Consider the following 27,528-nt stretch of genomic DNA (forward strand, 5'->3'; position numbering starts at 1 on the left):
ATGGCTCTGCTTATCGCCTGGGTGTGCGTCGCTGTGAGGTGAGTGAGCTCTCCCCGCCATAGCACCGGTCCCACCGACACCCAAAGGCTTCCTCCAGCCCCGCTGCAGCCCTGAGGAGCAGGCAAGGGGGAGCCGGGCCCTCTCCCCTCCTCTGTTCCTCCCGGGGGCCGGTTCCTCCTCAGGCGCCGGTTTGGCGGGAAGGCTGAGGCGAGGGGACGGCGGCGCGAGGCCGGCGCGAGGGGGCTGAGGCGAGGGGACAGCGGCGCGAGGCCGGCGCGAGGGGGCTGAGGCGAGGGGACGGCGGCGCCAGGGGGGCTGAGGCGAGGGGACGGCGGCGCGAGGCCGGCGCGAGGGGGCTGAGGCGAGGGGACAGCGGCGCGAGGGGGCTGACGGCGCGACTCGCCTCTCCTGGCAGCATAGAGAAGGCGCTGGGCGGCCCGGGCGACGGGGCGGACCTCTTTTCGGAAAACATCACTCGGATCCTCGACAAGCTGTTGGACGGCTACGACAACAGGCTCCGGCCGGGCGTCGGAGGTAGAGGGGAAACTCCCGTCCCCTCGGGGGGCCCGAGAGCGCGCGGCTCGGGGCGGGCGGGAGCTCTCAGTCTGCCGGTGGAGGGGAGGGGGTGGTGGCTCGAGGGGCGCGGAGACCAGGGCCCTGTCCCGGACTCGGCAGGAGGTAGGCGGTGAGACCCCCGAGAGGCGGGCGGCAAAGGAAGGATGTTTCCTGTGCCCCGCCAGCCGCCGGCTCTGGCGGGGCGGCCCCGGTACTGTGCTCCCATGGCGGCCTCGAGGGGCCCCGCCGGCTCTGAGCCCGCTCCGCGCCCAGCTCGTCTCCCTGTTCCCCAGGAGCCGTGACAGAAGTCAAAACGGACATCTACGTGACCAGCTTTGGGCCGGTGTCCGACGTGGAGATGGTAAGGGCCCCGCTTGCTGCCCCTGCTCTCCTTTCCCGGGATTCATTACGGTGGCATCTGAGTTGACCGTCATTAAAGCAGATTACGAGGCTTAATCTTTTTGACAATCTGTAGGGCCCAGCAGAGCAGTTTGGCTGGAGCTGCATATAGCTATTTCCCCAGCAGAGTCAGCCAGGGTGGCCCAGGCCCGATGCTGGGCACAAAGGGCAATGCTAGTCTCTGGTAGGGGCACGGAGGGGAGGTTAAAGATGCTTCTTTAACCTCGTCAAGAAGATTGTAAGCATCTGTGGCCCCACACATCGGTTTGCAGGAAGGCTGCACGGTAGGCAACCTAATGGGCAGCTCCAGGGGAATGGTGCCATTTCTGAGACAGCTGCCCCTTGTCATGCTGGGCACCCCCAACTTCAGGCAGCTGCGGACTTGAGTGAACTCCACCAATTACAGTAGCAGCCCCAGGAAAATGTTAAGCCACTGGAGTAAGGATGGTGTTGCTGCTCTCATTCTGGAAGTTTACTTTGATCGCTGGTTTTGCTCTTGTACACTTCCTCCAATACCTGCTCACCTGAGCCTGCAGTCCAGGTAGCAGACAAGGAACTGTGGGCTCCAAGACAGAACCAAAATTTTTCCACCTCTCTTCATCAGTCAATCTAAGAGAAGGCATAACCTTGCCCTTCTTACACATTTGCCTCCAAATAAGCTTTAGCTCCATTTCCTGAACAACTTCTGTAGAGAACTCCTTTCTGAAGGCTTGTGAGAATATTACTAAAAATCCTTAAGAAAAATAACTTAGATTAACTTGACAGCATAATCCTACTGAGATGTGACTCACATCAGTCCTTTCTTTATGAATATCCAAAGTAAGCTGCAGAAGAGGCACTGAGCATGTCTTTTTGTTCCTGGCAATTAAACATTTATAGTTTGTTTTTGGACTTTGAAAGGATACTAAATTAGACAATTGTACCTCCTTAGACCTCAGTCACTTTGAATTAAATTATTACCTCTGAAAGGAAAATTTTCCTTACTCATATCAAATTATCTGTTCGCTGATTAATTTGTAACTATTCTGTAAATAATAAGAAAATACGATATTTTTTCAGAGACTACTTTTTTTTTTAGTAACTACTTAATGGTAATAGGATTAAGTGTGTAAGCAGTAAATGAAATGCCATTGACATGTGTGCTAGGTTCTCTCATGGAGTTACTGTATACACAGCAACTTGGGAATGCTGGCCCTCACACGTAAGTCACCCACCTGTTTATTTTCCATAGGAATACACAATGGATGTCTTCTTTCGGCAGACATGGACTGATGAGAGGCTGAAGTTTAGTGGACCAACTGAAATTTTGAGATTGAACAATTTAATGGTCAGTAAAATTTGGACACCAGACACATTTTTTAGAAATGGAAAAAAATCAATTGCTCATAATATGACAACTCCTAACAAACTTTTCAGAATTATGCAGAATGGAACTATTCTTTACACAATGAGGTGAGAGCCTATTCTTCTGCTTTTAGTTGACCTTTATTTTTGATTCTTTCAGCAGTGTTCCTGCATACCATTTTTTTCATTGTCATCTACTATAATGTATTCTAGACTAACGATTAATGCTGATTGTCCTATGCGGTTGGTGAACTTCCCAATGGATGGACATGCTTGTCCATTGAAGTTTGGAAGCTGTAAGTTTTTCTGTATCTTTCTGGTTCTTACAGTAATACATTTGGTCTACATGTATGTGAGAAGATCAGCAGTGAGATCTTAGGACACTAATGACATTGAAATGTTTTATTACATTTTTTCATATGAGAATACTTTCTCGTCTGAGACTCAGACCATTCATAAGTACATGGATTTATTCACTGAAGGGTGACTGTTGAAGCACATTATTTTGTTGTTTATTATTCTTACACATCTAGTAGTCAAAGTGGGTCCTTCAACAAGTCATAAAATCTGTGGTACATTTATTCTATTACTTCTAGTTTTGGTAAATGAAAATATTTAGTCAATCTGTGGTAATCAATGTATGTGTTTTATAGCAAATCAAGAAACAAAAGCTAGTGCCTATCAGGTCCCACCTCAACTGTTCTCTTGCTGTTGAATTTTTTGCATTTTGTCATTAGTGAGGTTAAGAACTTGCTGGAGTAGGATGCGTGTTTCTCTGGGTATTTGAGCCACAAACGGGATCATGCTACTTATTTTTTCAGTTGCTTACAAATTACATAATAGTAATTTCTTCCTCTTGAACTCAGATGCTTATCCAAAAAGTGAAATAATTTATACATGGAAAAAAGGACCCCTGCATTCAGTAGAAGTTCCACAAGAGTCTTCCAGTCTCCTGCAGTATGACCTCATAGGACAAACTGTATCTAGTGAAACAATCAAATCTAACACAGGTAAGATGTGGCCATGTGGGAACTACTGATATTATAAAACACATCTTGAAAATAAATTACAGTTTTTTTTCCATATAGAATGGGATTAGTTTAATTCTCTTCTGCCATTTTAAAAACTAAAATCCTTGGAAATAATCTAACCATTGTCTCTTAGAAGATAGCTTGTCAATACTGTCACTTTAAGCATGCAATTTTTCATGCGATTCTTAAAAATCACCTCTGCCTCCCCTCCCCAGTAGAAACAATACATAAAATGAATATTATTCTCTTCTGTTTCCATAAGGTCACTTAAACTTTTTTTTAATCAGATAATTTTTATTATGCACTAGAAGGCCTGTAAGTACTTTTCTCAGAACATAGTACGTTTGGTTTAAGCCAATAATGTTTACTCATGTGTTGCCAAAATAATGCTGACATACTTGTCTCTTAACAGGTGAATATGTAACCATGACAGTTTATTTCCACTTGCAAAGGAAGATGGGCTACTTCATGATACAGATATATACTCCATGCATTATGACAGTCATTCTTTCTCAGGTGTCTTTCTGGATTAACAAGGAGTCTGTTCCAGCCAGAACAGTTTTTGGTATGCTGCATTAAGGTCATTGAACAGCTCAGCATCACATATACCATTCATTCATTACTTTCATTGCTTGTTTGTTTTAGGCGAATATTCACTTCAGCTGCTCTATTTCCATCTTCAAAGGAAAATAGGCTACTATCTCATTCAGACATACATTCCATGCATCATGACCGTAGTCCTGTCTCAAGTTGTGTTTTGGATCAACAAAGAATCTGTTCCAGCAAGAACCGTGGCTGGTATTAATGTTTTGTTCTTTTATCATTCACTTCATTCACTGTATTGAATCCATTGTATCAAACAGCTACCTGTAATCCAGTGGGAATTGGAAAAGACAGCTAGGTTTCAGTGAACAAAAGTAAATCCTAAAATTAAATCAAATAATGTTCAATCTGCCCACGAGGGTCATAATTCTTTACTCAGAATGTTTGGTTATACATACTTGTTCATGATGTTTTTCTTCCCCTCAGTATTTCTTCATACGCAGGAATGGACAATTTCAGAGTAAATTAGTCAACCTCTCCATTTTTTAAAGAAGAATTTTTCTATTGATTTAGTCTGTTGTTAAACCAATCTCAGTTAAAAGTTTTAAAAAAATAAATCACATGGGATGGAATTAATCTCATCTGACCTAAGGTCTCACTTAGCCTTATCTAGCACTCATTCTGAAGTACTCTCTTCCCCTTGTCTGCTAGTTGTTTAGATACCAACTAGCAAGAACTTTAGATGGATAAAGTTGGTGAGATAAATCCTGTCTCTAGCACAGGTCGGAGTCGTAATGTGAAAGGTGGGTCCATATTGCATGGCAAGGCCCTTTTTTCATTCCAGTGGTTTGAATCAATGCTCCCAAAGCTGCTCCAAAAGACGGAAGTTTTGTCTCCTTAATTTTTAGTGCGTGCTCTGCTATTAAATCTGCCACACACACCCCACTTCAGTATTGATAAGCTCTGAAAACTGCACTCATTGTTAAGGGGTAAACTTTCACTGACTGAATTGTTTCTAGAAGAGCAATCATAAAAATATTAAGAAAAATAATAAAACTTGTCAAAAACTTCATGAATCCACTACCCATGCATACACGTTTTGCAACCTTATCTATTTTCTCTAAACCCAGTAGTTGGGTACAAAAAATTCCCTTTGTGAGACTTGTCTTCAGTAAAAAGAAGGCAGCTATATGTTCCCTAAGCATAAATGATGCAAATCTCATAATTCAAAATGAGTCTATATTTGTAGTTAGCAGGCTACAGAATTTGTATAGTTTGATTTCAGTCAATTGGCATTTCCTACCTGCATGGAATGGTATTCATAAAAGCATTGCAAACTTTTAGGAATGCTAAGTGAACACAACTTCCTCAGGTGCCTCTTGAAGGAAGATCAACAGTTTTGTTCTTGAAATCCCCAACTGGGAGCTGGGATACAGTTTGGCATCATTAAGCACTTACAAGTCTTATTTTCTGATAATAAGGATTTCTTTAAGTACTCAAAAATATTAAAATATCAGGCAATAGATTTTCAACGATGTTTTTTGCAACTGAAGAATAAAATATAGATAGGAGGTTTGTACACAAATTAAACTACCTGATTTGGCTTTGTTTTGCATCTCTGGACTATACAGTTACATCCTCTACATTTTGACTAAATATAATTGCTACCTAGTGGGCAGTGGAAGTCAATTCTATATGCTTGAAGCAATGTGCAAATGAGTCTTTAGCTGATTCAGTAATAATTACATAGAGACCCCAACCCTGGAATGACAACTCTTAGATGTCATACTGAAGAGTAAATATAGAATTAGAAACAGAAAATATTTTAAGAGAATTGTAAAATAGACACCTTTTTCAATATTGTGGAAAATTAGTCACGTTGGCATTTTAAAAGAATGTTTCAATCCTTATTCCACTCTTATTTCTCCCAGGCACAGTCTGAATTTTAGTCCTTACTAATTCAAAATCCCACAGATTCTGAATACCTTTATCTAACGAAAAGAGGGCAAATTCCTTATGACAAAAAAGACTTTCAGGCCCCAGTAAAAAAGAAAAGGTTTAAAATGGAGAAGTAAGTCTCTTTTCTGCAGCATATTGCAAATACTTGAACTATAAATTTTCATTTTTACTTCTAAGTTCCTAAACTATAAGTTTGAGTGAAAAGAAATTAATAGTAGAAGAATAACAATAGTGTGCCCAAACCAGTTTCTCAGAACAAATTCATTTAGCGACTCTACCTGCTAAATGGATGCCAGTTATACTTTGCAGGTAATATTACAATAAATACTCTCAACATTTTGCAAAGATAAATTAATGGTCAAAAGCACCTACTCTCTACAGACCCAAACGTGAAAAATGGAAGACAGAAATACTTGAAGATGCACTCTGGCATTCTTTATAATTCTGCCATTGGAAAGAACAGCAGATGGCTAGTATGAAATTCCTTATTTTATGTGGAGCTATGTATATAGCTATGCATATACATATATGTGTATACATGTGAAGTTTTATGAACTTATTATCAGAATATTACCAGAAATTACTTAGAGTAAGAAACATGGTTACTGGAGGCCTAATTTTAAGTATGCTCTGAATCTATACAGCAATAGCTATTATTTCACATTTTTATGTGCCTTTATCTAATCTTTTTAATTCCTGGAAAAAAGTTCATCTGTTATTTTGCAGAAGGATAGTAGTCAGCTTCTACGTTCCTAGCAGGTCACCCTGGGAATTTTAAATTAATACCTAGTCATTAAACTTTAGTTACAATAAAGACTCAGACAGGGAAAGGTGTTTGGCTTTTATTTTTGTTTCATTTTTAATAAGAGAGGATAACATATTTCAGTATTTGCATTATGTAACAGATTCTTCAAAACTTACCAAGAAGTGTACAAAGTGAAAAGACAAGGGTAAACAGTCATCAGTTACACAGTTTACCAACTGTAATTTGGCATTCAGTTTGATAAAGCAGTTTTCCACAGTGCAGAGCATTTCATCAATATTCCGTCCACATTGAGAGAAGTCTTATCTATATCTGTAACAGAATAGGACTTCCTATTCCTAAGTTTAAATTCCTGCTGCAGTAAGTTTTTATTCAGACACAGAATATATCATTTTTATTACTAACTAGCACATGGACAGATTCTAATCTAATCACACATCATATTGAAAAGTTCATTCTGGACCTTTGAAATTGAAATATATCTCAGCATACTTGTATTCATATTATAAAATGAGTCTGGCAGATTTGGGAGAAGTAGTGATCCTACATATTTTTATACCATCTCCTATTCGCATTTCATTAAAACATTTTGAGTAATGACATTGGGATGTAGTTAACCTTAGACAGCTGGCAAGCTACATCATGTGAAAGAGTTGCAAAAAACCTGAAAATAATCAAGTCACCCTGTCTTGATGCTGCAGTATACAATGACACTGCATCCTTTCCACTGAGCATCATTCATAGCATACTGATTCATCATCACGACATGACATTATAACATCTTTTACTTTCCCACCTACCCTTTCCCAACTGCAGAAAAGACCAGAAGAGGGTATTCTCCACCTTACTGTCTTTAAATACCTGTGGTTTTCACATTCTAGCAGGCGTAATTACAAGTAAACATGAGTCACAGAGGCTTATATGTTAATGAATGAGTTTGCTCTTGCACTTTTTGCTTGTATCAGGCAGCAGTGGGAAGTAAGTATATTTCCTACATTATTAATGTTGTACAATCTAAAACAGAAAGAATAAATTCATGAGTTCACGTGAAGAACACTATGGGGCCCATGAGCTACATCACCAGATTTGTTGTATGAAAACAGATAAGCAGCTCTAGAGAAGTAGCTTTTCTGTCCTTCATATTTGTAACTATGGGTGCTTTCAAATCAAGATACTGTTAGTGAATCTTAAAGAATGTATTCAGTGATTAAAGACAACTGCACAGAGGTCCAAACTTACTTATTAGTAGAAATATTTGGATCATAGCCTACCAGTGATTTTAATGAAGAATTAGATTAATTTGTTGAGGGTTCTGTAAGCCATGATCGGTTTTGTGCAAAAACAGGAGAGAGGATCACTGTTGGGAAATGACAGTATGTTAATCTAGATTTCTGCCAAATGTTCTGCTTACTAACCCCTCAAATAAAGCGTATTTCATAGTTTGAGCCTGAATTTTATTATACCCACATTTATCACAGTTCTAAGAAGCTGCACCATGTAGTATGTAGTTAACTTTCAGTTTGATCAATGTATTAAGGAAGTTTGTTCAGAGCTTTTAGATGCTGAAGCCAATATACATGAATTACTTAAGAATACAAAATACTTAGCAGTCTTGTTGGTTAGCTGGTACACAGCTAAAAATAAAGAGGAGTTGTTTGGGTTTTTTTAATATATATGAATTTAAGAGTAGCAGGGTTGAAGGAAAATTCTAATGCCCCCATTTTCTTTTTCTTATTTTCAAGGAATCACTACAGTTCTAACAATGACGACATTAAGCATCAGCGCACGCCATTCTTTGCCCAAGGTGTCCTATGCTACTGCCATGGATTGGTTCATAGCTGTGTGCTTTGCCTTTGTCTTCTCTGCACTTATTGAGTTTGCAGCTGTCAACTACTTTACCAATCTTCAGACTCAGAGAGCAATGAGGAAGGCAGCCAGGGCAGCAGCACTGGCAGCAGCACTATCAGCAGCAACTGTACCGGCAGAGGACGAGATTGTCTCGGTAATTGCTTGCTTTTCTGATAATAAGCATCATATAGGAAGAGGCAGCTGAAGTAGTGAATGCGAAACAATATTAAAGTGATCTTAACCTGAAACAGATTATGTAACTAGATCATGTCTATTTATCAACGACATTGCTCTTATTTCAGAAACTGAAAAGACTTCGTTTATTCATACTGTTCATTTATATTTGAGATATGATTTACTAGAAAGATGTTTATTTGGTAAGATATTTAAGGAAAGCCATTAGATTGTAATCCATAATACTTCTCTTGAGCAACGCTGTAGGCAGTGTGGTCAGGCAGCTGCGGTTCTCTCAGAAAGTGCAGAATTTGTAGGACGCTATACAATGGAATGAACATGTGCATGGCCAGATGATTATGGGATCAGTGTAGTACACTGGTGCATACCATAAGTGGGTCATCTGGAAGAAGAGGAATTAGCCTTTACATAAATTTGGCATCTGTTACTTTCATAAAAATCTGTGTTGGTGGAAGCTTGAGGAGAAAACATAAATGTAAAGATTAAGATAGATTTTAGTACATGCAAAAGACAGGAAGGCTTTCTAGTATCAAAAAAAGTATGTCAGAATTGCTTGTAAGTATTATTCCTTACATCTCAGGCTAAGTAGTGAATGCTGTCTCACAACATATGTTAATGTATTTACATCTATAGCGCTCCTGTTCTAAAAATCAGTTTTACTACCGCCACATTTCCCATTTTGAGAGAAATAACAGAATTTGAATGACCTTCTGCAAAACCTTTTAGTTTGTAGTTGAATAACAAAGTCAATCTAAAAGCTATTAAGTATCAGGGCAACACCTTACCCACCATATAGTAATTTTTCTACATTTACTTATAAAGAGCAGTTAAAGTTATAACATTTAGGTACATTCAAATCATTAAATTCATAATTGATAAGGTCCAATATTGGCAAAACCAAAGCTCCACAGCATCTGTGATTCTGTGATCTTGCTACTAGTCCTCATTGGAGCTAATCAATAAATGTTCTTCGACTTGGAAGCATTGTGCTTGTAAGCCATATTGTATTTTGCTTACAATTTCATTAAATATTGAAAAAAAAGAAGACATTATAAGATATAGTAAAATAAAGAATTGCATTTTATTTTCACTAAATATGTAAATGCAAAAAGAAGCAAATCTTTATACATTTTAACTCAGAACCACAGCTTTTTTGTTTGGTTTTTAAAACCACAGTTATATAAAGAAAATACAAAAGGAAGTCCAAAAAATTTAAGTGGAGCTTGGAAGCAAACGTTCACTGAATCTTGCACTGATTTTGAAGTGATAGCAGAAACGCTGATTTAGATTTGGCAATATCTGCAATGCTCATATCTGCATTTATTTTAACTAGTAAACTTTTATAATTATATTTAAACCTTACAAAAAACAATGAGAGGAAAAGAGAGTATGCATTTGCCAATATTTAGGACATACTTCCCCCTCCCCAATATCATGATATTTGACTGAGAAGTACTCCGGACTGAATAAGCAGAACATTGCAACAGTAAAATACTGCAAAATAAGAAAAATACTTTTAAGACTGAAGGAACTTTAAAATGTACTAAAGCTTCATTTTTATTCTTTTGCTGACTTTTTTTGAGGGCAAGCTATCAGAAAAAAAGTTAGAGAGATCACTTGGCTTTATGTAGCATGAGGAAAATATTGATAACTGCTATATAACAAAGAGGAAAAACAGCTCTGATCTTTCCTGCACACACTTCCTTATTCAAGTTTGAGTTAATCATAGGGAGGTTTCCAAGAAGAAAAAAACCCCAACCAGCTACTAATTTTAACTGAAGCCCCTGCTGAGTGATATGAAAACAGTTTGGCCTACTCTGCACATGCTTCTACTGGTGAATCCACAGCAGATGCTACAAAGCCACCGCCACCCCCAATCTCTAGAAGACAACTGATTCAAAAAATAACCCTCTGCATGTGCCCAGATATACTAGAACATGAGGATTGTGGGTTCTCCAGTACTGGTGGGTGTTTTACATGGTCTGTGTATCACTGCAGACCAAGCTAAGCACAAACTACAAAATTGCTGTTGAACGAATTATTAAACAAAAAAGAAATTGCAAAGACTTCAAGTCTCTTATCAAGGGCTTCAGCAACAAACAAGCACAGAGACAAACTAAAGACACACCTTCCTGATTTTGTAAATACTTACTTGTTAGCTTTTCCAAATAAAAACAAGCAAAAAATAAGCATCTAGGAATAAAATAAACATTCAAGAAGCACACTGCAACCATTTTGTCAAGAAAGCTATTTACAACTAGCTAACAACACACAGATTTAGAAGAGTAGTAAAACCCGTAACATCAAGGTCCCAAGGTAAACTCAGCCTCTAAAACAGCCCAAAGTGTCCACAAAATTCTACAGTCCTGATCTTGCTCAAAGCTCGTATTATCCAAGACAGTAATTTTCAAGCCTTGTAAGTCCAGCACTTTTTTCTCACAGGACCAGTTCTCTGTGAGAACCCATATCTGCAGTAATAGAAAAGCAAAATCAATGAGATCATAAAAATGAAGGTTACTAACAACTGAAGAAAAGATGATGTAGTCAAAATGGCTTCTAGAAGAATTAACTGATGGATTTAAAAGGTCCCATTCCAGAAGGGCATGCTGGGAAAAAAGAATTAATTCTAAGATAGCAGATTTTTAAGAAACTTCTTTTTTCTTTTTTCTTTTCTTTCTTTTTTTGTGTAGTGAAGGTAAGGGGGAAAGAACTTTTGTATGTTGTCACATAGATGGATGTACTGCAGCCAGTGATCTAATTTCAGCTGAAACAGACCTGAACTAGCTAATTTGAATGCCAGCAGTGTAGTTAGCACAGGCTGATTGTGTGAGTATGCGACCATTTCCTCAGGATTATCATCCTCTACTGAGTTTTGTACTTCTATAGCTACATTACTGGTCTTACAGCAGTTATGTTTAAATAAGCATAATACAGTTTCTTTCTTATTGTAGCTTTAGGAGCTGTTTCTGAGGACCTGATTTCCCTTTTGTTGCCCCTTACACCCCAACTTGTTCCATTTGTTTGCCTCTAAATTCTTTCATCACTTTTCCTTCCAGATTTTTCTTTTTGCTCTTTTGATTGGATAGTAAAGTTTTTCATCCACTTGTAATGCTGGTATTTTTATTTGTGATTTTTAAGTGCATGAAAGTTGTCAGAATTTTAGCTATATGAAAGGGCAGGTATAGGATGAAGAGTAGTGGACAGTATGTTAAAAATGCCTACTGTCTTCTGCATTTATAGAAATCAGATTGTATTTTTACATTGAGAAAATTTCTGAAGATTGTAAAGGTTTATTTAATTTGGGGGAGTCCATTTATAAAAACAAAAGTGAAAAAGTGAGATGTACTTAACTTGAAAATTTTCATGTCTATACAACTGCCAATGGAATTCTCCTACCAGTAGCAACATTAGGAGTAACAACATAGACGATATGTTTTTAATAATCTATTACCTTAAATTATCTGAAGAGTGACTAAAGAACACTGTGGTAGGAATAACCTTAGGCTGTCTGAACTAGTACTTTCTGTATGACAGACCTATTCTCCTGCTTTGCATAAGAGAAGCTCAGGGAGACAGTTTGGGTATTAATGAAAATTCAAAGGAGTTATAAAACAGCCAGTTAGAAGCTTTTTCTGCTTGACTGAGGGCCTACCATCAAGATAAATGTATTTACACAATATATTCAGTGTTTTTTAAATTCCAAATTAGCTGTTTCCTGAAAAAAAAATCAAAAATCTTTCAAAAATAATATCAAAAAGCTTCCTTCCTCTTAAGTCCAGTTAATTTTATTAAAAATCTTTCTTTATTCAAAATCTTTCTTTATGCAAATGAACAAAACTTTTTCTCATGGGTTTTTATATTATAGCCATAAAACCTGTACACTCAGAAAAGAAAGATGTCAGAAAACCAAATTCTGCTCTACTGTACTAATGAAAGTAGGAGGAACTCTGCTCAAGTCATTGGACTGCAGTGGTTTCAGTAAGAGAGACAGTGGTCCGACTACATTGTCAGTTAACTGATCACAGCCCAGCACGCCTGTTCTGGTTCCAGGAAAGCCACTCTTTACCTCAGTTAACTGAGAGCAGAATTTGGCTTGCTCTCTCTGTCAGCTGCAGGCAATCCCTGTGTGAAATACAAAACTATGGGTGTTCCACTCCAAAATACGATGGCAACAAGCTGAGTAGTCATCTGGACCCTGACAGAAACCTGTTTTTATTCATGCGGTGACGAAGCTTGTTCTAGCATGTACAAAACCAAACATTATATATACATAAAAAACATTATGGCATTTAGCTTTTTAATCCATTTCAAATATGTATTTTCTATATTAATCGTATTATTTCATCATTATGGTTTCCTTAATCCAGGAATATCCCAATACTAGAAGTTGTAGGGGAAGGGGAATTGGTGGTACTGTCTGGTGTGCACCATTTTGAAGTAATGCTGTGCGAGATGGTCAGGAAGTATACACCGTGGATCAAAAGTCATGCTTTCCATACGTGAGACTACATGTAAAAGACAAAAGATGGTGACGGGGTGGTAGCTTGATTACAGTTATATTCTAAAAGACCTGTTGTTTTAACAGAAAACGGCACAGAGCAGTGAAATACTGCTGGGAGAGCTTCCTTCTCCCTACTAATAGCCCTGTCCCTGTGTTTCAAAATAAGAAAGCTTGGGCAGAAAAGGATTCTCATTCTCTTTAACAACCCTGCCCAACTGCAGAGAAGCCGTATGGCACTTCAGTACAGAGGATTTAGTTTTCCATGATTACGTCAGAATATATTGAGTATGTTTAATGAATATCCTAGTGTAACTGAAAGGAGAGCACTTCTATTTGGATTATCAACAACCCTTTATGAGATCATCGTAGCAACAGCTATATATATATTAAAGTCTTGACTGAGAACATGGCGCTTTCAGTCAAATTAGGGAGACCTTCCTGTTCCTCCACAATTGCAGATTATCAAGTAGACTATTAAAAACAAACAACAACTTTCAATTATATTAACTTTTCATCATTCCAAGAAGGAAAGCAGATGCCAATTATTTGGTTCCGCCTGAGATAAATATTTGTCTGATTGACAAAGCCAATGCAGGGCACTAAGGAAGGTTTAGAAGTAGCTGATATACACCAAAATAGAAAAATTCAAGATGAACTGGATTTAGACATTTTTTTGTTCAACATTGAAGTCTAATCCCAGTACCTTTTTTGCAGGGGGGCAGCGAGAACAAAATGAAGTTAGTTAAATTATAGAAAAACACCCAAACAAAACTCTCTACTGCTGTTTGTATAATTCTGTCTCACTTAAACACTCAAAGAAGTAGTTTCTATACGCTGCAGAAATTTAGCAAAGTTAAAGAGACAAGGATTGTTCTGGACTGACACTGATAAATTTAAGAGCCAAATGTGACTTTGAACATTTAAATCCATTTAACATAAACATGTATTTTGACAGGGGCTTTCTGCTAATTATGTGATTTTTCTGATATGCTACATATAAATGTTAGGAAGAGACTCTACCACAGTACATTCCCATTGGAAAAAGAATGAGTAGGGTTCCAGTCTCTGTTCTCCTTCGTGCTTATTTGTTTCATATGACAGCAGTTTTAATACAATGGGTATGGTATATTTTTCAAAGGTATGCTTTCTGCCTCGAATGGCTCTTCAGATTTTCCATGCAAAGTAAACCAGCTTTGAGGTAATAAAGCAAAACCCTCTCCCCCTAACCACGTTCACCTGATGGTTAGGCTGTATTTTGAGAGGTGAATTTCAATCCCCAAGGGCTAAGAAAGAATCTGAACATGGCTTTCCCATGCTCCAAGTGAGTAACTTAACCTAAGTGATTTAACCCTTTCACTAGGGTAAAGCCTGAAGAAAACAAATTTGCACGCTATTCCTCATAATACTTCTAGGAAACTAAATTTAGAATTTCTAAAGAGATGCCTAAAGCTAGGACTGCTGATGACTTCTAAGCTATATTCAGCTTTTAATTATGCAGAACACTGTTTATAGATGTTTGCAATACACATTGTTTGAATCAGATGCCACATATGAGATATGCAAAGAAATGTCTAAATTATAGGTTATAATCAATCTCTGGCATGAGATGGATACTTAAACTGCACAGGACTGTAAAGATTGAGGTATCTTAGTGCATGCCCAGAAGGAGCTCTTACATAATGTGGTGAACTTTCCTGCTGCAAGGTGCTGCATATGGATTGTTCAGTAGCTAAGCAGAGTTTTTACAGATCACACTGTTGAATGTAGGGGCTAAACGATGCTTAACTCCCTGTTTGGGAGTTAAGTCACTAGCATGTGATTTTATGTGTATAATATGAATGGTTGGAATTACTCAAACTGTATCTACTAATGAGATGGGCAGGGAAAAAGAATGTTATATATTTAACTTAGCATTCTGCCTTGTACAAACATTGAGGTTTGGTCTTAGGGTTTTGTTTGTTTCTGGGGGTTTTTTTGTGTGTTTTGTGATGTCAGCAAAGTTCAATATCCTTAATCCAATAAATGATAAAGAAAAGGAGGAAAAACACATTTTTTTTGTCTAAACTTTTAGAGTTTATTCTCACAAACCTCTTTTTACTGCATTGCCCGCAGGAAAGACAGACGTAAGCGAGTAAGAGAGAAGTACGTAAGGACATACTGATGTTAATTTGTTTAAAGTTAGCCAGTGTCTGAGTGTATACATAAGATTCTCATGTTACTGCTAGGTCATAAACTAAACTGATAGTAAGAATATGTATTTTCAGTACAAAGGAACAGTAGAGAATTTTACAAATAGGAATTACAGAAATCTCTTGAAGAAAAGAAACATAGGAACAAAGTGCATTCAGAGCCTCCTGAAATATTCTAAGCATAAGCAAATTCTAGTGATATTGATGAGAGCTGTGAAGGAGCAGCACCTTTATAGACAAGATGAGGCTGCTTTGTGAGCTTTCTAAGGGATCAGATAGCTGAGCTGCAAAAGATTAACAGAAGCCAGACTATATTACCAGGCTATATACATACCAGTCTTAGTCTACTCCAGCTTTATGGTATCTCACATTAAACAGCGATCTTGCAATCTGTTCTGTGTCACTGGGTAGTCGTACATAGTGACAAGTTTAATTGCCTTATGGGACTAAATTCCACATGAGCGCAAGAGTACTCTTCTGAATCAGGATTCAGTAACTTAACAAAATTCATTCTTTCATTATGACACAGTGTGCCATGCCTCAGGCTTCCTGTTGTTGCTCTTGGTAGCTGTAAAAGAGACCTTACTGTTTGAGTGATTGGCTGTGTGAACTACGCAAAACAGGCTATTCATTCCTGTTTTCTCTCTGTGTTATGCTAAAGTTTCATGATGTCATTGTAGGTAAGCTGTATCCCGGGTAGTGGTATACAAGAAAACACACTTGACCCTGACTTGCTGGATGGGCAAATGAGGGTGATAAAGAGAGTAAAAAGAACTACTCAGGGACTTTCTGAATGATTTATATCAACTCTAAACTATCTCCTCAGCATGTGAAGAGCATGACAAAAAACTGTGGCTTTACTGAGACAGTAAAATGCACTGGTCCTTCCTGAATATTGGAATAGGCTATTTTAGGTAATGAGAAGTTATTAATATTACTCCATTGATAGAAATTGACCTAAACTGGCCCCAAAGTGGGAGCATAATCAAGTTAGTTAGTGCAGTTCCCAAGTTCTGAGGATACACACTGACTCCAGATCTTCCCTTCTCCAAGGTGAGATGAAATTGAAGAGATAATCCTGCTTCTGTAGCAATCCTCCTTCTATAGGAACGAGCTTTAATAAATATTCTAAATAAAATAATGACCAGGATTACACTTTTCCAAGTGCCTGTTCAGATGATCACGATTATTTACTACCTCTACATTCTAAATACATTCAGTATGGAATGTCATCCGGAGACCATAAGCTACATCTGTTCTGCCTGCCATTAACTCTATCACCTCAGTACAATAACTCCCAATTCATGCTTGAATGATCCAGAGCAGAATTTGACCCACCTTATACCAGAATATTGCACATAAAAAGGGCCAAGATTCATCTTAACACTTACATTTTTAGGAACCACTCATTCTGCACAACAGGTCAAGCAACCTTGCAGTAAAGCAAAAAACAAGCTACCTTATAGCTTCTACAATTCAGTTCAAAGCAGAGCACACAAACAAAATGGAATAGCAACTTGAATGAAAGCAGTAGCCCAGGCTCTTGTCAGTCAGTCTGTTTATAGAGTAGGATTATTATTATTTTTATGATTAGTGCAAGTGGACATGGATCCATGTCCCTTGCCCTCTTTCTGAGAAACATCTGTAGATCATCCTCCATTTAAATCTGTCTGTTGCTTGCTGTGTTACTAGAAAATGCAAAAACAAAGGTCTGCATTACAGATAGGCACAGCCCCAGAATATGAATGCCATTTAAGATCCATCCAAATCATGATACTAATCATTTAATGTGTAAATAGCAAAGTGAAATAAGGAGGGATATGGCAAGTTGGAAGTATTGGGAAGTGTTGATGGGATGTGGGGGAAGAAAAAATTAATAGGTGAAAGAGATATATACAGAAAGAGCACTTTTTTTTTTTTTTTTTTTTTTTTTTTTTTTTTTGCAAATAGGATGTTGTTCTCTCCTCCTTTTACTTAGACTAAAATCAATTGTGAGGAATCTGTCTCTCCCTAATTTCAGTTAGATACCAGTCCATTCATCCATGAGCATCATGCAGGTGACATTGTAGCAATGTCACTTGTTCTGATACTGACTGTTAAAAGGCTAATTCCTGTTATAACTCTATTTTAAGTCATACATGAGATACCAGGTGTGTTAGGCTAGCCTTTTATCTAGAAATTATGGCCCAAGTACAAGTATAGGCAATGTATTTCCAAAAATACTTATTTTCCTTTTAACACATTCATTTATGCGATTGACTAAAATCTTTTTCCATGCATAGAAATCCTGCAAGTTAAATCCCAAAAATGCTGACAATGGGCTACATTTAATTGAATGATTACCACTAAATCACTCCTACGGAATTAATTTGGAAATTACATATCTAATAGAATTTTGCTACCTTAAAACTATTCAAATGTTATGATTCCATTTTACAGTACATATATGCAGTTGTATTGTAAGTTATTTACATTGTCTAAGACTTCCCTCATTAGTTTCAGTCATGTAGTTCTGCTGACCAAAAAAGCTGCTATTTCAAACCCAAGAATAGCTGCACATGTTGTGCAATTTTGCTGCACAATATTTGTCATCAATAACCTGGAAGTTTTGCACTCCCTTATTCATGAAGCTTTAGATTCAAGCTCAACTAAAGCGTTGCATGTTAGCATTGCTTGTTAGAGTCTATGGTATTTCTATTGCTCCCTATTAACAGAAAACTTGAGCACTTCGTATCAAAACAATAAAAAACAACTTGACACTCTAGCATTCTTCTGTATTTTCCCAGCCATCAGACGAAGCTTGTGCCTGCTGCCATGCATTTGCATTACTAATGGTAGTCCTGGGTAGTGGCAGTAGCAGCAAAGAAATTTTTGAAAGTTTCCTCGCATATGATACTACTGTGAAAGTGGGTAACTGATATCCATTATAGCAGGCTTGGAGCCTGTGGTAGATTCTATTCCTAAGCCATTTCTGTAAGGAAGAAATCTTTTACTTCTAGTAAAAAATGGTGATTTGGCCACAAATAAAACAGGTGTACATAATGAATAATATGTCAGCCTAGCAACTAAGAGGTAAAACTTAACATTCCGGTGGTCTGGCTAAATTTTTTAAAAGTTTTCATACCACTTTCTAAAGAGTAATTGGACCTGGCTATGAATATTGCACAAAATATAGGAATAATTTGGTTTAATTTTACCATAAATGAAAATAAAAGTAGTCCCATTACAGTTAGGATGAGTATTTGTCTTCAATTATATGCATGAAACTGCTGTGGGAATCATGAGATATATCTGAAACAAATTTCAGTCTGAAAAAACTACAGGACAATTTAGGATTTGTGTCTTCAGCACCTGTAAAGTTAGTCCATTTCCTTTTGTGCAGCAGTGTTTTAGTTCATCGGCAGCTAGTTTGGGGACTAATAACAGTGTGACAGCTTGACTACGTTCAGTGAGAGTTTACCAAAACTCCTCAATGGGCTCACACAGTGAAGTCTGCACTTGAGACAGCCCATATGTGCTATTTTATTTAAACTTGATTCATATCTACATAAACTTCAGTCATACCAATATATTGCAATTTAGATACACTATTACCTTCTTTTATTTTCCTTTTACCTCCATCTTTTCTTTGTCTCTTGTAGATTCCATTTATTACCATGTTAAAAATACGGAAAGAACATATTCTTTTATGTTTTTACAGCAAAGCTCTAGGCCACAAATGTACCTCTATATTTGCAGTATGTTTGTGATTTCCTTAGGTTGCTCTATAGCAGAGAAGCAGCAATAAAATCTGAAAGTTGAGTAGAAAGGTGGAGAGAAGCCTGCTGATCACAAAACCTAAGACTCTGTATTCAAAAAATCACCTTTTTTTTTTTTTTTTTTCTCTTTTTCCTTCTGCAGCATTCTGACTCCAATTGTAACCTGAAGAAGCGAGTAAACTCCACAACATCTCAGGCAGATCAATCTCCTGAAACCAGCATAATATCAAATAGTGCATCCCAGTGTCAATCAGTGTCTGTTCTGGCACCAGCGCCGCCACCACCACCACCGCCTATCGGAGGCACAAGTAAAATAGACCAGTATTCTAGGATTCTCTTTCCAGTGGCATTTGCAGGATTCAACCTGGTATACTGGGTCGTTTATCTTTCAAAGGACACTATGGAAGTGAGTAGTAGAATTTCTGAATATTTGCTTATAATATGTAATATGTTTATTTATTATTATTTTAATTGTTCATTTACTCTTGCAACTCCAGTTAATCAGTCCTTTCTGAAAAAAACTACTGATAATAGCTTTTCTAAAAAAATCAGCTGTTGCTTCCAGTAGTAGTGGCACTCAGTACAATGCAGGAAGGCTATCTGAAGATGAGAAATGTAAACACTTATCTCTATGCCATGTTGCACTGAGCAGAACACATTGTGTAAGACAACCTATGATGCCATTCTCAGCAAACAAACTAATCTTAAATCTTCCATTTCTTATCTTCCTATCTGCAGTAAGGAATGGTAGAATTATCTGTTGAAGCAATGCAGCATAGGAGATAAGAACTCTAATATCTCCTAAGGTTTTCTCAGTGAGGTAATAACAGACTCCCCAAAAAAGTTTGTTATTCATTCTATATATTTATCAATAGTGTGAATAGTTGACAACTGCAGTATACAGTCTGTGAATCAAGTCACTTTTTTTATACATTGTAACACTGATTTTTACTGTCTCGTCATATAGTTCAACTGTTCTATGCAGATAAAGCTGCTGAGTTCTTTGCTTAAGTTTGTTTTAATCAGTTAGAGAGTGATCATGTCTTTAGATATCCTTGAGGTCCAGAAGAGATGTGCGCCTTGCAAATTGAGCATGTCTAGAATAATCAGTCAGTTATTACCTTATAATTTTCAAGCAGTCATTAAACTTTAAGTTTTTAATGCTTTAATTCTCTAATTTTTCCCTTTTCCCTAAATACAGCTAATGGTGTCTGTTTCCTTGGTAAAAAAATATATTCTATTGCCTTGTTGCCGTAGAGTTTTTGAATCTCACTAGCCATTGCAGTCAATATGATTGGTACATTTAGCTTTATTTAGGACAGCTAGAGAGATAATGATGGTATTGAGATGGTACTGAATGCACATCAATAAAAACGGAGGCTGGCAATCTGGTATGACTGGTGAGCAGATTGTGCCTTTATTTCCTAGATTAGTAGTAGAGCAGGCCAAGGGAAATCTCATGGGCAGCCAAAAGATGTTGCAGTTCAAAGTACCAAGACAGTGTCGATCAGCTGATTGGTGGCATCTTGCCTCTGCTTAAAGCAGAGGCTACTAGCCTCTAATTTTGCTGATTTTTGCTACTAGTATGATCTGGAAAATGCTGTCTCTCAAAGATGGAGCGTGCTGCCAAGCAGCTTGTATGAAATCAGGAGGGCAGGAAGACAGGAGGCACTATCTCTTACAAATGTTTCTGCAGATGTCTCTCTCAAGAGGTCACAGCTGCTAACTCCTGGCCACTCAAAACCTGCCCAATGCTAAATTTAGCATTTGTGCCAGAGTTACTGATCCTGCTATTAAAATATTGAGTATGTGTGCAAATTGCTTATCTCAATCAGAGAAGGGAAGTATCAAAAAAAGCTCATGTATCATCATTACAGCTTCTGTTTAGAGGCCAGTTCCTTAGCATGTGTAGCTTGCCATAACTCCAGTGATATCATTCAACCAGTCACATTTTGGATCTAGAAATATTTGGAATATAGTTGCCATTTCCTTCAGTAGTGATGAAATATTTACACTGAACCTTGTATATTAATAGTTATATTAGCACTAAGCTTTTTAAATACTCTAAAGTCTAGGGCATAGTGCTGACTAAATAGTTTTAAAATTATGCTTTTGCAAGCCCACAAACCTGCTTACAAACTCAGAAATTGTTTCTGTAGTAGCCTTATTGAATGGCAGAAATCCAGCAGCAAGATTTAGAAAACAGAACAGTATTGACAGCTGGGGTGTTTCGAATGATGAAGAATGTAAACAATTACGTAAAATGTTGATCAAGCTCTACTTCATAAATTACATTTTCTTGTTTGTGTACTCAGTTGTAACTAATAATGATTGTGATATACATTGCTAGGTTTCTAATTCAATATAATGTATCACTTTACCAGTTGTTACTTTCAAGGAAAAATAGGATTGGGTTTGTTTAAAAATACATTAAAAATATGTAAGCCTTTCCACTGAAGCAGAGAAGACACAAAAGTTAGGTGAACAAAGCATGGCACGCTTCAAGACGAGTTCAACTCAATCACAGGCTCAAGCCCATAAGATTAAGTATTGGTACAGTATTACTCAGTTAAAAAATTTAATTTCATTTAGAAAATGCATTTTGTGTAGTATTTCAGGTATACTAGCTTTTCTTTTTTGAGTTGATTTGTCTCTTGTTTAAAAAACAAAATGGAAAAAAAAAATCAAATCAGTTCATTGAAATAACTACATTTCCTGTGCATAAGTTCTTGTAGTGCACCTTTCTAGGATTTTGATTAGTGTAGTCTGGAGTGCAGAACATCATTCTAACAGCATTCCTAAGCTGTTTGGTAGTATTTCTGCACACTACTATGCAGTTTTCTTATGGCTTACGTAATGCGCCATATGTTACAGAAATGAAGAAGTCATGCTTGTGTATTGTACCTGATAATATTTATAAGAACCTTGGAGCTTGAGTACTTTTCAAAGTGCTCCTTGGAGTACCTTATTCTTCCCCCTCCATTTAAACGTTTTCTTTTTGGAAGACTTCAGGTCAATGACCCTCTGTCTTACTGTACATGTAAACTAAGAGTATGTTAATTACACAGAAATTTTAGGATTTGGAAGTATGTATAATGAAGAAGGTGTTTCCAATAAAATGTATGCCTTTAAACATTTGAATATTCTTTTTCAGAGCAGCCAGGACTGGGCAGATAGCAAGAGTATTTGTACTTCCATATATACCGAATTAAGTTCAGCTCAGGAAACCAGGAAGTTTAGAAGCAAACTTTACTTGTAAAATTAATCTTTTGCTATATTTTTAAGCAAGATGGTAGCATTCTCTGAATGAAAAAAATGAAAAAAAAAATTCCAGGCTGAAATTAAGTGCTTCAACTGAATGCTTTTATATGTGAATGGGGATATCTTCTAGCCTTAATATTTAAATAAATGGTTCTATTCTCAATGGTTCATTGGAACAAGTGGGAAAACATTCAGTATCAGTCATCCACTTGATACATAAAATATATTTCAATGTAAACTGGTCTGTATTGTAGAGTAGCAACAGCATTGCAGGACAACAGTTATATTGGAAAAGTATAGAAGTGAAGCTAATATATTTTTCTGCTTGCATTTTGCTAGACGGCCTGTTGTTAGAACCCAATATAACCAAAGGACAAGATAAAAGTAGAAGAAAAGAGTTACTTGAAAATATGTATATGAAAGAATCCCAAGTTGAAATAATAATGCCAGTTTTTAGACCACAGAAAATGCTGATATTTGTACGATAAGCCCATATTTCTCTCAAAATGTTTTATAACTGTAACGCTGACAGATGCTTAACTATAGCAATATTACTGTGCCATTTACAATATGAAAAAAAATAAAGCATTAAAATTACTCTAAGAGGACTTACTCCCTCAGTACATAAGGTCAGTTTGTAATTAATTTAGATAGAAGGTTTGAAAATGTGACATCCCCCATGATTTATACATGCAAAATGGAACAGGGACGTTTCTATGGTGCATTCTTCTGTAGAGTACTCTAATATCTGCCATCCATAAAAAGCTCTAAACAAACAATAGACATTTGTCTAGATAAGCCAAATAGAGAAATTCTTTAAAAGGAGAACAAACCTATCTGACAAACGAGAAGTCATACAGAATTTTTTGGCTTTGTTTTTGGTTTTAAATCTTGCTAACTCCTTGAGCTGGATACCAATTTATGACTGACTTTGGTAGGTGAATTGGGTGCTTAGTTTAATTTAAAATTTGCTTAATTTAGAATGCAGACTGCCCTTTTAATGAGAAGAATACAAATACTCAGTCTACCTTTGCGTATCGTTCACTGTTCTCGCATCTCCTTACACGTCTTTCTAAAGTAACCTGTCTTAATTTTTATATATAACGTTATATTACATTTTTTCATGTAACGAAACATGGAATGATGGAGTGAATCAAGACTAAAGAAGGAATATTATGTTAAAGTTTTGATGATGAACTGCAGAAAACCAAGCAGAGGCCAGCTTTTATGTTTGGGAACAGAGGAAAGTACAAAGTCACTGAATGTGCTAAATGTGCTGAGTCCTGGATATTATTTGGACGCAGAGAACATAGGACGATGGCCAAAACAAAGAGTTACATAACAGGTTGAAAGAGAAGATGAGATGCTAATGATGCATGGGTCAAGTGGGAAGAAACAAGAACCAGAAAAGTATTTAGCTTCAGTATGTTAATACTCATAAAGCTTTCACTGCATATTGTTACATCATGTTTCCATTTAAACACTGTGAAAATAAAGTTCAGGAGAAAACAGTCGTTGCCATACATACTTACAATTGACCTTTGGTGATCCAGGTAATAAACATCAAATTCTAAGATTCTCCCTTGTAATGCAGTTCTGTTTTAAGTCTGCTGAGACAGGTAGAAATCAGGTGGTTTTGCTGGTTAACTTTGTTGTTAACAACCCTTAGTTTAAACTTCTCTTTAAACTTTTCTTCCAGTTTTTTGAACCTACTGCAATGCATCTTCGAAATGACCATCAGTCCAACTGAAGAACAGCTCAAGGTTTGAAAGAAATCACTGAAGGTCGTGTGGGGTTGAAGGGACTTCAAAGGATTTATCTATCCGCAGGTGCTCTCAATTTTCAAACAGGGAATATTTATATTGGACATCACCTGGAAACAAACTGTGGACAAATCAAAAAGATAGAAATTGCACAGGGTTCTAACAATATTTTCTTAATATTTCTTACATTAATTTTACTATAAAAGTTGTTAAATTATTTTGTTCCGTTGTCAAAGAAATGAATGTGTATTTGTTCTAATGCTGTTATAAACAATTGAATGTTTACAAGATATAAAACGTCAATAACAGGATTATATTTTTAAAATACAATGAGCATTGCTAAAATAAGCCTGATTCTGAACTGGTATAACTTGGCATGATTTCACTGAAAGGTTAGGAGCTGCACTGATTTGCAGCACCTGAAATTGACCCAAAATAATGTTAAGAAATCCCATCAAAGGGAGCTGCAATCTCATCATGTTTTCATCACCCTTTTGTAGAAAAGATAAATGAATTCTGATTTTCATCTCCTTTAGTTTGAGATAATACTTACAAAGGACAAGATATAAGAAAAAAGGAAATAGAAACTGTTGTTTAGATGTACTTTAGATGGTTAGCTATGATACTGTAACTTTTTTAGGTGAGAGCGACCATGGAAGTAGAACCAGACTAATAACAAGCATCTAGAAATGCAGGACTGATGTGTCAGGGAATTTTCAAGGTCTAAAGCTCAATAGCCACCCATCAAGCTAAATGCAAGCCTCCAGCTCCAGGAAACTTCCTGGAAGCAAGTCTTGAGAGATAGTTAGGGAACAAGGGGCATTTTATCAGCTGATTCTACTGAACTGCCCATAGCAAACTCCCTAGAACTTTTTTCCAGAGGCAAAGTACTGTCAGCATATTAAGAGTTTAAAGGTAATAATATTTTAATTTATTTGTCACTCCCAACACAAAGAGTCACAGGATTTCTTTCTCATATTTCATAGTCATATACCCTTCATCTCCATAATAGTTCTTAAGAATGTAATTGGGAAAGAGATGCCTAATCAAATCAAACCCATGCCAACTTTGTTGAGGTGTGATGGACACTGGTGGGAGTCAAAAGCATACAAACAAGTTTTACACACAGCCAAACAAACATTAAGAACTCCTATCTTGAAATTAATCTTAGTACATTAAAATGAAATTAATTTTAACAGAAACATGAAATGCTGCATTGATTTAGGAAATTCAGGGTCTTTTGCTTTGTCTAAACAAACATTTTAGTCACTGTGAGAAAATATGTAGGGTCTGACTAATTGACTCCAGTAAGTTGTCAACTGCTTTATTAGCACTATAACAATTTTAACTATCTGATGACCTAGCTCCAGCTGCTTTCCTTCTATTTCAAGAGCAGTATATAGCTTTTACTAGTGTGGTAGCTGGACTGAACATGTGAGATCACTTTTTGTACTCCCTGTTCTTTAACTCCAAAGACCTTAGATGGCGACAATTTAACTAGACTTGAGTCAATAATAACTGTTGTTTGCACAGAAATACCATGTTTGCAATTTGCTTTTCCTGACTGGCTGCAAGCTGGCACACTTGGATATATTTGTAAGTGCACTGAATTCTTTCTTTATTTTGCTTTGAAACTAAAATTGTGACAATGTTTCCCATTTTCAGTGTTTATATACTGGTTGGTTTTTTTAAAATTAAAATATGGACACTGGACAAATATTTTATAATTTGTAAATACATCTTATTTTGCAAAAAACAAATTGCTGTAGGGACACAGGTTATTTCTCAGTATAACTATACTTTTTTTTTTCTGTTTTGGATACATTAATATCTATAAGAGTTTTCAGAGTTTAAAAGTGGTTTATACACAAAATGAAAATGTTTAAAAACTATAGGACAAAAAAGTGACACTGAAGAAGCTAAATTTTGTATCTGATCTTTGTTTAAAAGAAATCTAAATGTAAATTTTACAGCAGGTGCAGAGTGAGCTACTAAATGCTATTTCCTTGGACTGTAGTATTTCAATATTAATAATGTAAAGTTATATCCTAGAATAAATATAATTTCTTACAATTAATGTCAGTTCTTAACAGTCCTGGTTACGGTCAAACACTAACCAAACAAGCAATGCAGTAAAAAGAGCAGATAAATAGAAAAGGTTTATATATATATATGTATATATTTATGTATGTGTATATACATATCTATTTCTGTAGAAAATACAAATAATATATATTTCTCTATTTAATACAAATCTAAAGGAAATGAGGGGATATGGGTTTCTTCCAGTATTTTTGGGTGTAATTGCAAATAGGAAGAAGCAGGAGCTAAAGTTGCTCTAAGATAGGAATTTGTATGTGCAGAACAAGACACTGCAGGGGAGAAGACAGGCAGTTACCTTGAGCTATCGCACTCTGGCAATATATTATTCAACATTGACCTAACTTCCTATGTATCCCGGTAGAAAGGATGGTCTGGTTTTAGCCCACAAAGCCCTCAAAGGGACAGAGTGTAGTTTAAATGAATCTTTAGCATGTTCTACTTCATCAGAAGTGCAAGAAATACAACTAAGAACACAACTACAGAATTATATCATAGTACAGTAGAAACCTCAATTACAATATTAGTCTTTATTATTATTGATCTGGTTTTTTCTCCCCTCTCTCTCTCTCCCCCTTATTTTTTCATAATTTCTAAACCAAATAAAAATCCTGCAGATTTAAGATACAGAAACTATGCAATGGCACACTAGATCAGCCCTAAGATCATACACTACTGTGTTGAAAGGATAGTCCTCACCAGAAGCTAAAGGAAGAGTTGGATAATCCCTGGAAATGTGAAGATGGAAGTATTTAACACTCTTGATAAAGCGTACTCTCAGTGTTTTGATATTTTGATGCATCCTGTCACGTTACTAACTCAATGCCTTTCTCTTAAACATATGTGAACAGAATTCAGAGGTGACTTTGTCATGGCTTAGTTCATTATGTTCATGTTTCTCCTATAGTTCACGACAAGAGCAGCATTCCTGATGTATTCAGCAGCATTACTGATGTAAGCAAAGCCTTTCGACTCTCCGCATAAATGCTGTCCATTACCTGGTTTTGTGGAGAAACCTGTGAAGAAAATAGTCCTTACCCACAGGCAGAATGGGCAGAGGCTTGGGCAGTAAACTATTCTTTTCTGCATCACTACTTCAACACCACCATCACTCAGCCATGGCTGGAGTGGTACTTGCGTAGAAAGAATAAGATCTGCAGTTCATTTCCAGACCGCAGTTTGATGCAAGTGATAGTAATTGAGTGTCAGCAAAGTATTATTGGAAGTAGAAGGTAGTGACAAAGCACGAATGAGACAGCCATGCTTTCCGAGATGCAAGTCTTAAAACAGAAATCTTAACCAAGAGAAACAAAGGAATC

General features: G+C 36.9%; 1 protein-coding gene across 1 annotated transcript; it reads left to right on the forward strand.

Annotated features, from left to right (window-relative positions):
- On the forward strand, window positions 1-24,096 carry GABRA6 (gamma-aminobutyric acid type A receptor subunit alpha6). The gene is made up of 11 exons (XM_054217232.1): window positions 1-38; window positions 416-534; window positions 849-916; window positions 2,186-2,406; window positions 2,512-2,594; window positions 3,165-3,308; window positions 3,742-3,894; window positions 3,975-4,127; window positions 8,337-8,596; window positions 19,228-19,491; window positions 24,046-24,096. Exons 1-11 carry the CDS (start codon window positions 1-3, stop codon window positions 24,094-24,096), a joined length of 1,554 nt encoding a protein of 517 aa, XP_054073207.1.
- Window positions 24,097-27,528: the final 3,432 nt, after the last annotated feature.

This window comes from Rissa tridactyla, chromosome 11 (genome assembly GCF_028500815.1).
Source record: "Rissa tridactyla isolate bRisTri1 chromosome 11, bRisTri1.patW.cur.20221130, whole genome shotgun sequence".
NCBI classification, from domain to species: Eukaryota; Metazoa; Chordata; class Aves; order Charadriiformes; family Laridae; genus Rissa; species Rissa tridactyla.

What these genes read in the sequence shown, in the direction of transcription:
- GABRA6 (XM_054217232.1), top strand. Translation starts at nt 1, where the DNA reads ATGGCTCTGCTTATCGCCTGGGTGTGCGTCGCTGTGAG. An exon ending in AACAATCAAATCTAACACAG is followed by an intron (nt 3,309 to 3,741) that starts GTAAGATGTGGC and finishes GTCTCTTAACAG; the next exon opens with GTGAATATGTAACCATGACA. An exon ending in CAGAGGACGAGATTGTCTCG is followed by an intron (nt 8,597 to 19,227) that starts GTAATTGCTTGC and finishes TTCCTTCTGCAG; the next exon opens with CATTCTGACTCCAATTGTAA.